General features: G+C 44.6%; 1 protein-coding gene across 1 annotated transcript in view; it reads right to left on the bottom strand.

The window, feature by feature from the left end:
• LOC146861930 (uncharacterized) overlaps positions 1 to 17,412 on the bottom strand; it is a 437,430-nt gene that overhangs the window by 266,109 nt on the left and 153,909 nt on the right. The window contains exon 3 of the mRNA XM_085643212.1: positions 15,575 to 16,977. Within this exon, the coding sequence (XP_085499338.1) occupies positions 15,575 to 16,710 (1,136 nt within the window). The 5' untranslated portion in view covers positions 16,711 to 16,977. The remainder of the gene's footprint in view (positions 1 to 15,574; positions 16,978 to 17,412) is intronic.

The raw sequence follows: 17,412 nt of genomic DNA, 5'->3' as shown, positions 1-17,412 counted from the left end.
TGGTCCACCACGCATTAAAACACTATGTAATGGCTTTGAGAGATGTTTTAGCGGTATCCCCGTTTCATAAGATAACATGGCTATAACAGATTAAAGTACTGCTAATCAACATAAACCTGAGGTGGTTCTGGGACAATCCATCCTCTAAACCCATGCCATCCCCAGATGTAATTAAGTCAAACTATTAGTCTTCGATCTTTTGATGTGAGGCATGTGCGGTCCAGAGCATGTCTTTGACGGCTAAGTTTAGGGATTTTAAATGCTTCAGGATCCTGGAACCATACTGGGATACTATCATAACCCCATTAGATAGGAAGCTGTACTTTCAATTCAGGGTTGGTACATTGCCCTGAGAGCTTTTACAAGTTCTTGGGCTGCTGGGAGGGGTGTATTATGCCCTAGTTGCAACGCTTACTTAGAAACAGTTGCCCATGTCTTTTTTGTTTGTCCAAGCTATGCGTCTCCTTGGCGGAAATGGCTCAAACCACTCTGTAAAAATCTGGGGACCAGAAGCAGTGCTAATGCACTCAGAATTTTGAGAACTGATCCCAGTTTAACAACAGTTGTTGAAGTTGCTAGGTTTCTGGGCTGGATGTGAATATTGAGGTTTAAGGTCCTCCCCAAAAACTGAAACTCCGGTCCTCTGAACAATGTAAAGAGCTTTCCACTTGCGCACAGTCAATATTGATATGCATTCGTGAGGTTCAGCTTTTCATCCAGTTTTTGCTGCTGCTAACACATAAAATTAAGTTGAAATCTATAAAGCTCAGCTAATTGTAGCAGCATGCTGTGATGTTCCTGCTACTTTTATGTCTTATTAACACAAAATTATGGTAAGCATACTACAACAGACATAGGTATGCACATGCAAGTTGGCACCTACTTCCTTTAAATTGTAAGATGCTTTAAAGTGTTTTATAGATTTTATTGATTCGACCAAAGATTTGACTTTTATGTGTATTTGGATTGTACAGTTGATACTTATGAGAAGTGTAAGATGACCATAAGATATCTAGATGATCATAATTGGTTAGATTATGCATATATTATTTAATATTGATGCTGGTTTGTAATATGTGCAAAAACAACACATGATGGAGAGAATGCAGAACAATGTCATACATTCACCCCAGTACAGAGATCTGGGCCTAAATCCATCGTTTTGTTGCTCACCATGCCATTCCAGTTTGAACCCAGCCATATGCAAATCAGAATTGACCCTGTGCCCCATGGGAACAGTCCAGCCCGAACTGCCAAACCAGGTCCTCTCTGGACTGGAAACCAGCATCCTAGGACCGGTTTTGGGGTTTCACCCCTCTTCAGCCAAGATAGCTTGATTCCAGTGGCATGGAGAGCATGGGACTCACGTCTGAGCATACCCGTCCCACTCGGGGTGACAAATGCAAAATAACACATGATGGACAGACAAGCCTGGCTGAAGACGGCTGAAATGCCAGAAACCGGTCCTAGGAAGCTTGTTTCCGGTCCAGGGAAGGCATGGCTTGGCAGTTAGGGCTGGACTGTTCCCATGAGGCACAGGGTCAGACTGATTTCCATATGGACATGTCTGAACTGGGGTGGCAGAGTGGGCTAAAGAACAGTGATGGATCAAACCCAGATCTGTTGACTGGGTGTGAGTGTTTGATTGGTTCTGATGCTCCGTCCATCACCACCCCCTTTTGTACCACTTTGTTCGCCATAAGTTGGCAGGGTATGCTCAGACGTGAGTCCCTTGCTCACTTTGCCACTGGATTCAAGCAAGCCTGGCTGAAGACGGCTGAAATGCCAGAAACCTGTCCTAGGAAGCTTGTTTCCGGTCCAGGGAAGGCATGGCTTGGCAGTTCGGGCTGGACTGTTCCCATGAGGAACAGGGTCAGACTGATTTGCATATGGCCATGTCTGAACTGGGGTGGCAGAGTGGGCAAAAGAACGGTGATGGATCAAACCCAGATCTGTTGACTGGGTGTGAGTGTTTAATTGGTTCTGATGCTCCGTCCATCACCACCCCCTTTTGTACCGCTTTGTTCTCCATAAGTTGGCAGGGTATGCTCAGACGTGAGTCCCTTGCTCACTTTGCCACTGGATTCAAGCAAGCCTGGCTGAAGACGGCTGAAATGCCAGAAACCGGTCCTAGGAAGCTTGTTTCCGGTCCAGGGAAGGCATGGCTTGGCAGTTCGGGCTGGACTGTTCCCATGAGGCACAGGGTCAGACTGATTTGCATATGGCCATGTCTGAACTGGGGTGGCAGAGTGGGCTAAAGAACGGTGATGGATCAAACCCAGATCAGTTGACTGGGGGTGAGTGTTTGATTGGTTCTGATGCTCCGTCCATCATTTCCTTTGGTTTTTGCTTTGTTCGCCAGAAGTTGGCAGGGTATGCTCAGACGTGAGTCCCTTGCTCACTTTGTCACTGGATTCAAGCAAGCCTGGCTGAAGACGGCTGAAATGCCAGAAACCGGTCCTAGGAAGCTTGTTTCCGGTCCAGGGCAGACATGGCTTGGCAGTTCGGGCTGGACTGTTCCCATGAGGCACAGGGTCAGACTGATTTGCATATGGCCATGTCTGATCTGGTGTGGCAGAGTGGGCTAAAGAACGGTGATGGATTAAACCCAGATCAGTTGACTGGGGGTGAGTGCTTGCAATGTTCAACACTCCGTCCATCGTTTCCTTTGGTTTTTGCTTTCTTCGCCATAAGTTGGCAGGGTATGCTCAGATGTGAGTCCCTTGCTCACTTTGCCACTGGATTCAAGCAAGCCTGGCTGAACACGGCTGAAATGCCAGAAACCGGTCCTAGGAAGCTTGTTTCCGGTCCAGGGAAGACATGGCTTGGCAGTTTGGGCTGGACTGTTCCCATGAGGCACAGGGTCAGACTGATTTGCATATGGCCATGTCTGATCTGGGGTGGCAGAGAGGGCTAAAGAACGGTGATGGATTAAACCCAGATCAGTTGACTGGGGGTGAGTGCTTGCAATCTTCAACACTCCGTCCATCATTTCCTTTGGTTTTTGCTTTGTTCGCCATAAGTTGGCAGGGTATGCTCAGACGTGAGTCCCTTGCTCACTTTGCCATTGGATTCAAGCAAGCCTGGCTGAAGACGGCTGAAATGCCAGAAACCGGTCCTAGGAAGCTTGTTTCCGGTCCAGGGAAGACATGGCTTGGCAGTTCGGGCTGGACTGTTCCCATGAGGCACAGGGTCAGACTGATTTGCATATGGCCATGTCTGATCTGGGGTGGCAGAGTGGGCTAAAGAACGGTGATGGATTAAACCCAGATCAGTTGACTGGGGGTGAGTGCTTGCAATGTTCAACACTCCGTCCATCATTTCCTTTGGTTTTTGCTTTGTTCGCCATAAGTTGGCAGGGTATGCTCAGACGTGAGTCCCTTGCTCACTTTGCCACTGGATTCAAGCAAGCCTGGCTGAAGACGGCTGAAATGCCAGAAACCGGTCCTAGGAAGCTTGTTTCCGGTCCAGGGAAGGCATGGCTTGGCAGTTCAGGCTGGACTGTTCCCATGAGGAACAGGGTCAGACTGATTTGCATATGGCCATGTCTGAACTGGGGTGGCAGAGTGGGCAAAAGAACGGTGATGGATCAAACCCAGATCTGTTGACTGGGTGTGAGTGTTTAATTGGTTCTGATGCTCCGTCCATCACCACCCCCTTTTGTACCGCTTTGTTCGCCATAAGTTGGCAGGGTATGCTCAGACGTGAGTCCCTTGCTCACTTTGCCACTGGATTCAAGCAAGCCTGGCTGAACACGGCTGAAATGCCAGAAACCGGTCCTAGGAAGCTTGTTTCCGGTCCAGGGAAGACATGGCTTGGCAGTTTGGGCTGGACTGTTCCCATGAGGCACAGGGTCAGACTGATTTGCATATGGCCATGTCTGATCTGGGGTGGCAGAGTGGGCTAAAGAACGGTGATGGATTAAACCCAGATCAGTTGACTGGGGGTGAGTGCTTGCAATCTTCAACACTCCGTCCATCATTTCCTTTGGTTTTTGCTTTGTTCGCCATAAGGTGGCAGGGTATGCTCAGACGTGAGTCCCTTGCTCACTTTGCCACTGGATTCAAGCAAGCCTGGCTGAAGACGGCTGAAATGCCAGAAACCGGTCCTAGGAAGCTTGTTTCCGGTCCAGGGAAGACATGGCTTGGCAGTTCGGGCTGGACTGTTCCCATGAGGCACAGGGTCAGACTGATTTGCATATGGCCATGTCTGATCTGGGGTGGCAGAGTGGGCTAAAGAACGGTGATGGATTAAACCCAGATCAGTTGACTGGGGGTGAGTGCTTGCAATGTTCAACACTCCGTCCATCATTTCCTTTGGTTTTTGCTTTGTTCGCCATAAGTTGGCAGGGTATGCTCAGACGTGAGTCCCTTGCTCACTTTGCCATTGGATTCAAGCAAGCCTGGCTGAAGACGGCTGAAATGCCAGAAACCGGTCCTAGGAAGCTTGTTTCCGGTCCAGGGAAGACATGGCTTGGCAGTTCGGGCTGGACTGTTCCCATGAGGCACAGGGTCAGACTGATTTGCATATGGCCATGTCTGATCTGGGGTGGCAGAGTGGGCTAAAGAACGGTGATGGATTAAACCCAGATCAGTTGACTGGGGGTGAGTGCTTGCAATGTTCAACACTCCGTCCATCATTTCCTTTGGTTTTTGCTTTGTTCGCCATAAGTTGGCAGGGTATGCTCAGACGTGAGTCCCTTGCTCACTTTGCCACTGGATTCAAGCAAGCCTGGCTGAAGACGGCTGAAATGCCAGAAACCGGTCCTAGGAAGCTTGTTTCCGGTCCAGGGAAGACATGGCTTGGCAGTTCGGGCTGGACTGTTCCCATGAGGCACAGGGTCAGACTGATTTGCATATGGCCATGTCTGATCTGGGGTGGCAGAGTGGGCTAAAGAGCGGTGATGGATTAAACCCAGATCAGTTGACTGGGGGTGAGTGCTTGCAATGTTCAACACTCCGTCCATCATTTCCTTTGGTTTTTGCGTGGTAAAATATATGGCAAGTGTAAATTGACTATGTAATGGTAAGAAGCTGTGTAACGGATCAGTGAGAAGGATGACGATGTAGTAGTCAAGACAGTGATATAGACTCCCCTGCACCATCTTGGTCAGTAAACTTAATGACTCCACAGGTTCCATCCTCCTCAGGCAGTAAACAACAGGAAACTTGTCATTTGGGTTCACAGGATACAGGAAGAGGTGGGGACTGGAATGTACAGATGATATTTGCTGTATTCCCTTTTCCTCAAAGATTTTGAAACTGCTGAGGCATGCTATTGGACTTACAACCACAGCACAACATTGAGCAAGGTTCGCATAACCACATAATTAAGTGTTTTCTATTTAGTTTCCCTACAACGTTCCAATCTTATTGAGTTTATTGTTTCCATTGTATTGGACAACTAAACGGAAGAGGCTCTTTATGCGCAGTGTTGTAGCATACTACCTGCCATTGTAACTGCTGCCTTGACTTATCTGCAGGAACCCAATGAAGATATTGGAAGAAACAGTTCTCTAACAATAGTTCATCATATGCATGCCCCCACCACTAGTTTGCTTTTTTCATATAATCATCCACAAGTTTAAATTTAATTGGGGCAGGCAAGCGAGGTTTGGGGTGGGGGATTAAGTGAACAGCAGCAGCTTCAACATTGGTGTGTGTAACAGCTGAACCTAACTATAATGCCCCTGTAACCTTTGGTTTTTGAGGAAGTTTCTAAGCCTTTTTTAATTCTTTTTCTAACTATAACATCCCGGTACCATTTGATTTTTTCTGTGAATTTCTACGTTTTTAATGCACTTTCCTAGCTATAATGTCTCTGTAACCTTTGCTTTTTCAGTGAATCTCTACGTTTTTTAATGCTATTGCCAAACAATAACATCCCTGTAACCTCAGTGGGTGTGTGAGTGTGTAGTGGGTGTGTCAGTGCATGTGTGACTAGCTGGGTGGGTATGTGGATGGTGTGCAAGTGCCTCTGTGGGTTTGTGAGTGGGTGTGTGAGTAGTTGTATGGGTGTGTATGTGAGTGGGTGAGCGTGTGTGTGTGTGGGTCTGTGAGTGATTGTGTCAGTTGTTCTATGAGTGGGAGTGGCGGTATGAGTGTGTAAGTGGTTTACTAGGTCTCTGAGTGGGTGTGTTAGTGGCTGTAGGGGTGGGTGAGTGTGTTGGTGTGTACGTGGGTGTGTGAGTGCAGTGACTGGCTGGGTGAGTCTGTGAGTGGGTGTATGATTGGTTTTCTGGGTCTTTGAGTGAGTGTGTGAGTGGTTGTACAGGTGGGTGAGTGGGTGTGTGAGTGGTTCTGTTGGTGTGTATGTGGGTGTGTGAGTGTCTGTGTGGGTCTGTGAATGGGTGTGTGAGTGGTTCTCCAGGTCTCTGAATGGATGAGTGAGTGGCTGTATGAGTGCGAGTGGTGTTCTGGGTCTCTGAGTGGGTATGTGAGTGGCAGAATGGATGTGTAAGTGGGTGACTGAATGTGTGAGTGGGTGCATTTTTATTTAATTGGGATCTGGATTGCGGATCCCATCGCAGATTCACATGGGGCAGCGATCCTCACGTGCCCAACATAAAATGTATTTGGACAATTTCTTGCCCTTGAGGGGTCAGTCACAGAGCCCCCCATCAGTCCCATGGGGTCAGGATCACTCTATCCTGACCCTTATATATTTTTTACATTTTATTTCCCCCTCCCCCTTGGGCACTATGCCCCGATTGACAAAATGACACCTGCAACTTTTCTCTCAGGTTGCGGCCAGCCAATCACTGCATTGCTGTAGGAGCATGGATCCGCGGAGGATCCACATATCTAGATACATAAATATTTTTTATTGAATAACTCTAAAACTACTGAACAGATGTACACCAAATTACAAAAGGCACTTTCTCTGGGCCAAGATCTAGCTTTCTGCCAAATTTGGTGTAATTCCGTTTTGAGACATCCCTCCTCTTTTTGTCGGCTACCGCTTGAGGGATCACCCCAAACCTTACCAGACAGCAGCTGAAGTGACTGGCACACTAGTTTTGAAAATTTGATGAAGATTTGTCAAACGGCGCCAAAATTATTGGCAAAACAAAAATGCCTTTCCTACGAAAACTAGGTCCTAACTATAGCTACCTATAGGCATCCGCCAGTAGGTAATTATATATATTTTAGTAACACTCAAAGATGACGTACATTTACATTCAAGAGCCCTGGGACACTACAGCTTTAGTAACAAATGACCTGCCAAAGGAAGACTCAACAACGTTAGTGTGTAAAGCACCATTGTGAGTGCCTGACCAAGTCCAAATAAAACCTCATATAGAGCTTGAAAACTCAGCATACGCTTATTTTCAGTTTTGCCACTCGGAAGGTGTTTTGCAGGAGATTTTGGACAACTCGGATTATGGATAGATCATAATGCTCTATCACATTTGCAGGCAGGATTTAGGAAACACATTAGCACTATTGACCAAGTGTTTAGATTTTTAACCATCTACTGGGAGACAGTTGTTCTCCAGAAATCTCACCAAGACTTAGACTTAAAATCAAAAAGATCCATCTCTTACGGGGAGAAAAGAAGGAAATTCAAACCTGGGTTATATGGGTGTAAATGTCCCACGATGGTTGGACATACACAAAGGTGTTTAAATACCCCTCACACACCAAGAGTGACCAGTGGTGTCATGCTTCATCATAGGGGTCTTCCCGCCCCGCTGCGGGACGGGGCGTGCTACGACCTACGAATACGTGGGAGCACTGATAATAAAGTGCTATGTGTAGTGCAGTGGGAGGGTCTGGGATAGGTGTGAATGTGAGTTAAAAAGGACCTGGCCCCTAGGACAAAAAATTTTAATAAGTCGGAGGGGGCTGGTACTAGTAAAAGGGTGGTGCGGAGACTTCCTACTCAATGTGTGGTGTTCTCCTAGTATGTTGTCGACATGTTTCGATGCTAGGCATCTTCTTCAGGACAGGGTTAAGATCCCTCCTATGTGCGCATATTGGTACTCATGATAAGTTCATCAATGTAAGAGAAAACATGCGTGAGTATACAGTACCTAATGGTATTCGTATTTAATTCTGTAAGAAAAATAAAGCAAATTACTCGTTCAGATTCCCAGGAATTGTGAACATCGTACCTGCAAACAAAAGAAGTGTGCCACGAAGGTGACAAAAAACGTGATAGTTTTAGCCATAACTCTAAATGGTTGCAGAAGAAGGTGCAGTGACCTGTAAGAAAAGTAGAGAGATACAAGACACTACAAACAAAAAACAGAAAACACACACTCTAAAATAATGGACGTTACTCTTATCAGGATAAGGAACCAACGGTGTATTGAAAACATACTTAAGTGTATGTGAGGTATTGCCTCATGGACCTTAGGGTTGGTGGAAAAACAATAAGGAGCCTCAATGCTGAAAAAGATAATAAAAAGGAGAGATGCCTGTTATCTACTGACTACTCCTAGAGAAACGCCGTTATCGGTGTCCTCCAGCGGCTAAGCCGTACTCACGTATCCTTTAGCAGCCAATCGCTACATGTGCATCCATCCCGATGTCCGGTCGTACTGTGGGGAAATCCCTACTGTGCTTAGTTTAAATACAGCTGGCTTCTATCAATTTGCGGGGAAACTAGTTGCACCTGGTGAGTTTCAGAAGACTTCCGGTTTAAAGGGTGCCGGTAGACTAGACCGGATCGAGTAAAAGATCTATGTCAACCGGAAGTGAGGACCCAATACGGGTATTTTAAGTGGTACGATCACATGCGCCCACTGGTAAATGTAAAAAACAAATAATAAATCAAAAAAATGAGGATAGAGGTCTTCCAAGTGTATTGCCTCAAAGCCTGTTTGACGGATCGAAGAGGTACGTGCTGGACTTAGTGAGAGCGAGAAGCGTCTCTCGTATGTCGAGAGGTGTGATAACTGAATTGGCTCTCGTGTGTCGAGAGGTAGCTGAATCACAACGGGGAGAGAAAGAGCCAATGCTGAGAGGAGGTGGGACTTATCCGAGGGCGGGGGTAAAAGGGTGTTAAAATATGAGGACTGACACATGGATTAGTAATCCCTCCTAGCCCTTCCTGTCATTTAACGAAGACAGAAGAAGTTCTTCTGACGGTAGAAAGGATGCTTTGGTGGTTTGTTGTGAATACAAGTACAAGCATCCAAATAGTGCCAGGAAAAGAGTGTCATAATTGATTTCGTTGGTCATAAATGACAATGAAAGGGGTGAGGCAAGTCACTATGACAGCTGTGACCATGGTATGTCATCGTTCAGACCAAACACGTGAGTGCCCAGACGGAACACCCAACGTTGTTCCTTCTCGAAGAGTCCATGCTCATTCTGTAGTTGCTCTATGACCGTCCATCTGAGATGGTCGACCCCATGATTCTCAGTCAGGAAATGCGTCGCCATCTTAGTCGTGCTTTTCTTGCATCGAATGTTACTCTTATGTTCGCCCATTCGCACCTTTACTGGTCTGGTGGTCATACCCACATATTCCATTTTACAGGGGCAAGTAATAAGATACACAACGTTTTTGCTGTTGCAATTGGTAAATTTTCGCTGTTCCCAGACTGTGCCGTTGGCAAAAGTGATACTGGTACTTTTCTTAGTGAGTGTGCAAGTGCTGCACATCCCGCAAGGATGGTGCCCTTTGACTGGTGGTAGAATAACACTCACGATCTGTTGGGCAGGTGGTTTCCGTGGTCTGGTGTGAACCAAAATGTCCTTTAAATTTCTACCCCTTTTGTGAGAGAACATGGGTTTCGGTAGATTGAGGCCTCCACAATTTAGAATTTTCCAATTCTTATTTATGATCTTGGAAACCTGGTTTGAATGTGTATTATAGGTTGTGACACAGATAGGCCTGGTTTCCTCTTCCTGTGGTGGTCGATTCTCTAAAAGAGAATCCCTATTGTTGTTCCTTGCTCTCTTGAAACCCTTTTTGACAACTGCCTCTGGGTAGTGTCGATCCAATAATTTCTTTTGCAGGTCTTTTGCCTGGGCCTTGAAGTCTGTCAATTCTGAGCAGTTCCTACGTAGACGTAGGAACTGGCCATAGAGGAGATTATCACGAAGGTGTCTGGGATGGAAACTATCATATAGCAACAGGCAGTTCTTGGCCGTTGGTTTAAAGTGTGTGCTGGATTTCAATCTGCCTTCATCTGCATAGATGTTAAGGTCTAGGAAAACTAGGTTGCTGTTGGATGATGTATGCGTAAACTTTAGAAAGGTATTTTGTTCATTCAACCAATTCATGAAGGTGACGACTGAATCAGAGTCTCCTTTCCAAATCACTAGCACGTCATCAATATAACGTTTCCACAAGATGATGTTCTGTTGAAACGGGTTGTGAGGGTTCAGTATCTTTTGAGACTCCAGATGGTGGACATATAATCCCGCTAGGCTCGGCGCAAAGGTGCTACCCATGCTGGTACCGTGTTTTTGGAGGTAGTGCACATCATGGTACAGAAAATAATTCTTCTTGAGGGCCAGGGTAATACATTCCATCTCGCAACCTCGTGATTTGGAAAGCACACACTTTAAACCAACGGCCAAGAACTGCCTGTTGCTATATGATAGTTTCCATCCCAGACACCTTCGTGATAATCTCCCCTATGGCCAGTTCCTACGTCTACGTAGGAACTGCTCAGAATTGACAGACTTCAAGGCCCAGGCAAAAGACCTGCAAAAGAAATTATTGGATCGACACTACCCAGAGGCAGTTGTCAAAAAGGGTTTCAAGAGAGCAAGGAACAACAATAGGGATTCTCTTTTAGAGAATCGACCACCACAGGAAGAGGAAACCAGGCCTATCTGTGTCACAACCTATAATACACATTCAAACCAGGTTTCCAAGATCATAAATAAGAATTGGAAAATTCTAAATTGTGGAGGCCTCAATCTACCGAAACCCATGTTCTCTCACAAAAGGGGTAGAAATTTAAAGGACATTTTGGTTCACACCAGACCACGGAAACCACCTGCCCAACAGATCGTGAGTGTTATTCTACCACCAGTCAAAGGGCACCATCCTTGCGGGATGTGCAGCACTTGCACACTCACTAAGAAAAGTACCAGTATCACTTTTGCCAACGGCACAGTCTGGGAACAGCGAAAATTTACCAATTGCAACAGCAAAAACGTTGTGTATCTTATTACTTGCCCCTGTAAAATGGAATATGTGGGTATGACCACCAGACCAGTAAAGGTGCGAATGGGCGAACATAAGAGTAACATTCGATGCAAGAAAAGCACGACTAAGATGGCGACGCATTTCCTGACTGAGAATCATGGGGTCGACCATCTCAGATGGACGGTCATAGAGCAACTACAGAATGAGCATGGACTCTTCGAGAAGGAACAACGTTGGGTGTTCCGTCTGGGCACTCACGTGTTTGGTCTGAACGATGACATACCATGGTCACAGCTGTCATAGTGACTTGCCTCACCCCTTTCATTGTCATTTATGACCAACGAAATCAATTATGACACTCTTTTCCTGGCACTATTTGGATGCTTGTACTTGTATTCACAACAAACCACCAAAGCATCCTTTCTACCGTCAGAAGAACTTCTTCTGTCTTCGTTAAATGACAGGAAGGGCTAGGATGGATTACTAATCCATGTGTCAGTCCTCATATTTTGACACCCTTTTACCCCCGCCCTCGGATAAGTCCCACCTCCTCTCAGCATTGGCTCTTTCTCTCCCCGTTGTGATTCAGCTACCTCTCGACACACGAGAGCCAATTCAGTTATCACACCTCTCGACATACGAGAGACGCTTCTCGCTCTCACTAAGTCCAGCACGTACCTCTTCGATCCGTCAAACAGGCTTTGAGGCAATACACTTGGAAGACCTCTATCCTCATTTTTTTGATTTATTATTTGTTTTTTACATTTACCAGTGGGCGCATGTGATCGTACCACTTAAAATACCCGTATTGGGTCCTCACTTCCGGTTGACATAGATCTTTTACTCGATCCGGTCTAGTCTACCGGCACCCTTTAAACCGGAAGTCTTCTGAAACTCACCAGGTGCAACTAGTTTCCCCGCAAATTGATAGAAGCCAGCTGTATTTAAACTAAGCACAGTAGGGATTTCCCCACAGTACGACCGGACATCGGGATGGATGCACATGTAGCGATTGGCTGCTAAAGGATACGTGAGTACGGCTTAGCCGCTGGAGGACACCGATAACGGCGTTTCTCTAGGAGTAGTCAGTAGATAACAGGCATCTCTCCTTTTTATTATCTTTTTCAGCATTGAGGCTCCTTATTGTTTTTCCACCAACCCTAAGGTCCATGAGGCAATACCTCACATACACTTAAGTATGTTTTCAATACACCGTTGGTTCCTTATCCTGATAAGAGTAACGTCCATTATTTTAGAGTGTGTGTTTTCTGTTTTTTGTTTGTAGTGTCTTGTATGTCTCTACTTTTCTTACAGGTCACTGCACCTTCTTCTGCAACCATTTAGAGTTATGGCTAAAACTATCATGTTTTTTGTCACCTTCGTGGCACACTTCTTTTGTTTGCAGGTACGATGTTCACAATTCCTGGGAATCTGAACGAGTAATTTGCTTTATTTTTCTTACAGAATTAAATACGAATACCATTAGGTACTGTATACTCACGCATGTTTTCTCTTACATTGATGAACTTATCATGAGTACCAATATGCGCACATAGGAGGGATCTTAACCCTGTCCTGAAGAAGATGCCTAGCATCGAAACATGTCGACAACATACTAGGAGAACACCACACATTGAGTAGGAAGTCTCCGCACCACCCTTTTACTAGTACCAGCCCCCTCCGACTTATTAAAATTTTTTGTCCTAGGGGCCAGGTCCTTTTTAACTCACATTCACACCTATCCCAGACCCTCCCACTGCACTACACATAGCACTTTATTATCAGTGCTCCCACGTATTCGTAGGTCGTAGCACGCCCCGTCCCGCAGCGGGGCGGGAAGACCCCTATGATGAAGCATGACACCACTGGTCACTCTTGGTGTGTGAAGGGTATTTAAACACCTTTGTGTATGTCCAACCATCGTGGGACATTTACACCCATATAACCCAGGTTTGAATTTCCTTCTTTTCTCCCCGTAAGAGATGGATCTTTTTGTTAAGTAAATAATTTGAAGTGGAGGACGCATCCATCTCTGAAGCCCATGAAGGGCCAACCCTCTACACTCCCCAATCTTGTTACTAGTAGTTAGACTTAAAATCTACATTGGATCTGGTCCCTCATAGCAAACTATGGGAGTTACTGAACCAAAATGTGGTTTTTCCCAGCCCTGCTAGCCATTCTAATCCAACTACATTAAGATACTTATATGCAAGTATGCTGGGGGAAGCAGGGTGAGTTAACTGACCATAAAGGGGTCTCAAATGGAGTACAGCAAGGATATGTACTTGCCCCTAACCTCTTTGCTCCTTACCTAAACGATGTGATAGCTCAGTTGGAGGACTGTAAAAATGACACTCAAAAGATCGCGGGCCAAAAGACTCCTTTACTCCTATTTGCGGATGACACCTTTTTGGTGTCTAAAACAACAGTCGGCCTCCAGACATTGGTGGACCATTTTGCAGTTTTTTGCACAGATCGGGGGTTAGACAAAAACAAAGCCAAAACAAAAATGTATGTCCATTAGCCCCCATAAATCATTCAGAGGATCCATTAAACTGGGTCCTAACTGTTAACATGCCAAGGCAGTAGGTAGTGTCCTGTACGGGGCTGAGTTGTGGGGATTATCATGGCTGACTACGTTGGAAACCGCCGAAAACTATTTTTTAAGATCCTTGCTGAGCTTGACTAAGAGTACTACCTTGCTTCCCTTGCTGTCGGAGACAGGTACAAAATCTATCACGTGCAAGGCCAAATTAAGACCTGTCTTATACTGATGGAGAATGAATGAAGCATACCCCGGCTCTTGGAGATTATTACAGTGGCAATTTAATATTAAGGAAACCATGTCACAACTAGGTCTTGATGAACACTGGAAAAGTGGGGCACATTCGAAACCCCTATCAACGATGCATTTTGGGCTCATAATTGGGGGCGGGAAGTGTGCAATAGGAATCAAGGAACTCTTACCTCAGATTGTATCGATTTTAAAAACTATACCAGGTTCGAACATTTCTTCAATTCTATTATGATTCCAACTGCCAGAAAGCTGCACATTAAGTTCTGCCATTGTACTCGCCCTGTTTTTGTTCAAAATAGAAAGCTAGTTCTGATTTGAGTAATGTATGCCCAGTTTGCTTACAGGCAGATGAGACTATATTACATCTCTTATTCTTTTGCCCAGTATATGAGCGTTCTAGGAAGAAATGGTTTTTACCCGTTTACAGACAGCTTGGAATTAGACAGTGCTATGTGGCGCTAGATTGTTGCACACCGAAACAAAAGAATTGATTGTCTGTGGCATAGCCAAATTTTTGCACCGCAGTTGGACAATAAGAGCCAAAACTCTTGGGTAATTTTACTGGCCGCCCCTTTCCTTTATCCTTTTTGGTAGAGGTGGATTATTTAGACATTTCATGGATGAGTCCTCACTGTATGTGTACAGAGATGTCGCTCCTTAATAGGTAAACCGAAGCTGTGATATTTTGCACTTTAGTCTAAGTTGATAAACTTTACACCTATGCACTTTTGTGGTCTTGAATGATTTTTATGACTCATTTATCTTATTTTATTCTATTTACTATAAGATTTGCTTTCGGACATAGGAGGATTTTCATTAATCATGAAGGCCCTAAAGACAGTCGTATGGCCTTTCAAGCAGACTTTCAAGATATGTGTTTGCACGATGATGGCAGCTAAGGATTTTGTTTAAGATTGTCTATTTTTTGTTTTATGTTGGTGGTAGTGATTTATTTTTTGTTTTTAACTTGTGTGATTATAGTTTTCTTGAAATTAATTTGCTATTTTGCACATTGAACAAACACTTTTGAGAACACATCTTCGAATTTTATATATGTCTTTGATAGTTTTGCCAATCTTCAATGTTTAAACCCCTCGTTCATTGAGCATTGTTTGGTCTTAATGTTTTATTTGATTTTATAATTTGTTTTTCATTGTAACTTGCTTTGTGCACTTGTATGGCTCTTTTAACCGAATAAAGTCATACTTACTTATTTTCAGTGCTTAATTTGCAAAACAATAAATACTGGGACTCAATGTTTTGGTCAGAACCCCGTGGCCAGCTCTATCGAATGTCACAGGTGCTGAATTCCAAGGTTTGGTAATCTTAATTCCACCTCATGCCTCAATTATCTGTCACCACATATTCCCTGTCCCTTTTCTCAATCTTGTAAATTCTTTTTAATCCCTGCTTTCTTTCTTTGTAACTGTTTTTCCGTCCTTCTTTCTTCTTCTTCCCCCCAACCCCATGTGTTATTCTCTCTCTTGTTTTCTTATGTGGAAAAAAGTGCTGGTCCCAAAAATGAGTGCAAGTGGGCCAATCCTGCAACCATCAGCTCAAATTAAGCACTGCTCATTTTCAAAAGCACCATGACACTACACCTTCAGTTACAAATTATATTTTGCTAATAGCTGTGTGTCATTCTTGTAAACTATTTCTTACCTGTAGTTGAATTGCTTTACACAGTAACTACACTGAAGAAGGCTAAGTCCAGGATCATCTTGGTGAAGGAGATAGTCTGTGTAGGTTAGTAATAAATCACATCTATGTATCGCCTCATTGGGTTCACTTTCTCCATCACCATCGCTTCTTCTTTCGTCTTGCAGTCTAGCTTCACTTGGGGTACTTTTGAGACCTCCTTTTCTGCTATATATCCCGAGATCACCGAGTGTCGCAGGGGATTGGATCAAATTGTCCAAAGAACCAAAGCTTTGCTGGGCAACACATATCTTGCTGTCTTCATAGAGAACGACATCATCATCTTCCTCTGCTCCTTCGCTTGTGGCATCAGGGCTTTCTACAGAGATCACATGCTTGGAATAGCTTGAGCTCAGATGAGAAGCAGGTCTGTGGTCTTCAGAGGAACCCATTTGGCCTATTCTTTCACCCTGTGGAAGAGATTTATTTAGAAATAAAATTGAGTTTTTGTCCTCAAAGACCTCCTTAAAATGAGTGACTCTTTTACACAGAATGGAATTATTTTTAATTTGGGAGGCAGAGTCATACTTTTGTCTAGCCTCACTGAAAGCCGACACACCGCTCCTTTGAAGGTTCTCAGGTGTATTGCACTTCATCTTGATATCTGCAGACACTCCTACATCCACAGCACTCTTGTGTGCCACGGCTGGCTCATCTCGTGAGCTGCTAATCTCTTCTTTTAAAGCCTGGTGGTTTCCGGAGGTGGCAATGGCACTGCTGACCTGCAAGTTGTGTGGAAGAGTCACCTGCAAAGACTGTGCGGCTTGCAGAAAGTCACGAACATGACAGGTAGGCATCTTATATGTGTAGATAAACTCCAGCAAGTGGCTAAAGCCTTCCAGATAGACGTTATCCAGCACTAGGAACTGCTGCTGCTCATTCCGGCTGAGGGCTGCATAGAAGTAGCCACTGCAGGCAGAGAGCACATTTTTGTGAGCAAGGAATATTTTTCCTTCCACCATAACTGACACATCACAGAAGAGGCCCATGGACTTCTGCTCATTCAGCTTCTGGAGAACAGCCCAGCCATGGGCTGCCGGTGAATGGGAAGGGAAATCCATACTTTTTTCAAAAGGTCCAGGGTCAAACACCAACCACATCTAAAACTCCAACAGGCAATTCACTTTTCACAACATCATTTCGAAATCCTCAATTAGTTTGCTTTCTTTGTTAGATCCTCAAATTGTTAGATTAATGAACTTCAGGTGAGTGACTCTGTGAGACAACAAAAAATAGGGATAAAGTACTGTTTAAACTATTTTAGAGTTTCCCAGCAGTCTGCTCATCTTCCAGGCTGTTGAAACTTTACAAGGCAGAAACATCTGGGAAAGCTTCACCATCACTTGGAGTTCGGTGTAGAGTATGTTCTGTAAAAGAACAGCGAGAAGGAAAGGTGAACTAAAGTATATTTGTTGTCCAACAGCTGCAGCAACACACTATTTTGTAAAAGATATAACACCATTTGACTACATTACATATTTCCTCCGCAGGCAAGTTCAATCATCTCTTCTGGCACACCTAAAATAACTATGTGAATAAGATATATTTTCTATTCTCCCTGCTGTGAGATTTAACATACAAGCCTCAGTCATCCTCTTTGGGGACGGGCAAGCAATGTTCAACTGTAAATACACACAAACTTTTTCACTTGTTGACTTTATGCAGAGGTCAGCATAATATAAGAACAAATAATATGTGGAAATAAATTTTGAATTATTACCTTTTGGGTTGAAACACTGTACGTAGTGGCTTAATGTACAAAGGGATTTTCAGGTCGCAAACCCTCCGATTTGGTGAAAAAA

Source organism: Triturus cristatus, chromosome 2_2 (assembly GCF_964204655.1).
Source record: "Triturus cristatus chromosome 2_2, aTriCri1.1, whole genome shotgun sequence".
Classification (NCBI taxonomy): Eukaryota; Metazoa; Chordata; class Amphibia; order Caudata; family Salamandridae; genus Triturus; species Triturus cristatus.
This window is presented reverse-complemented; position numbering and strand designations above follow the sequence as displayed.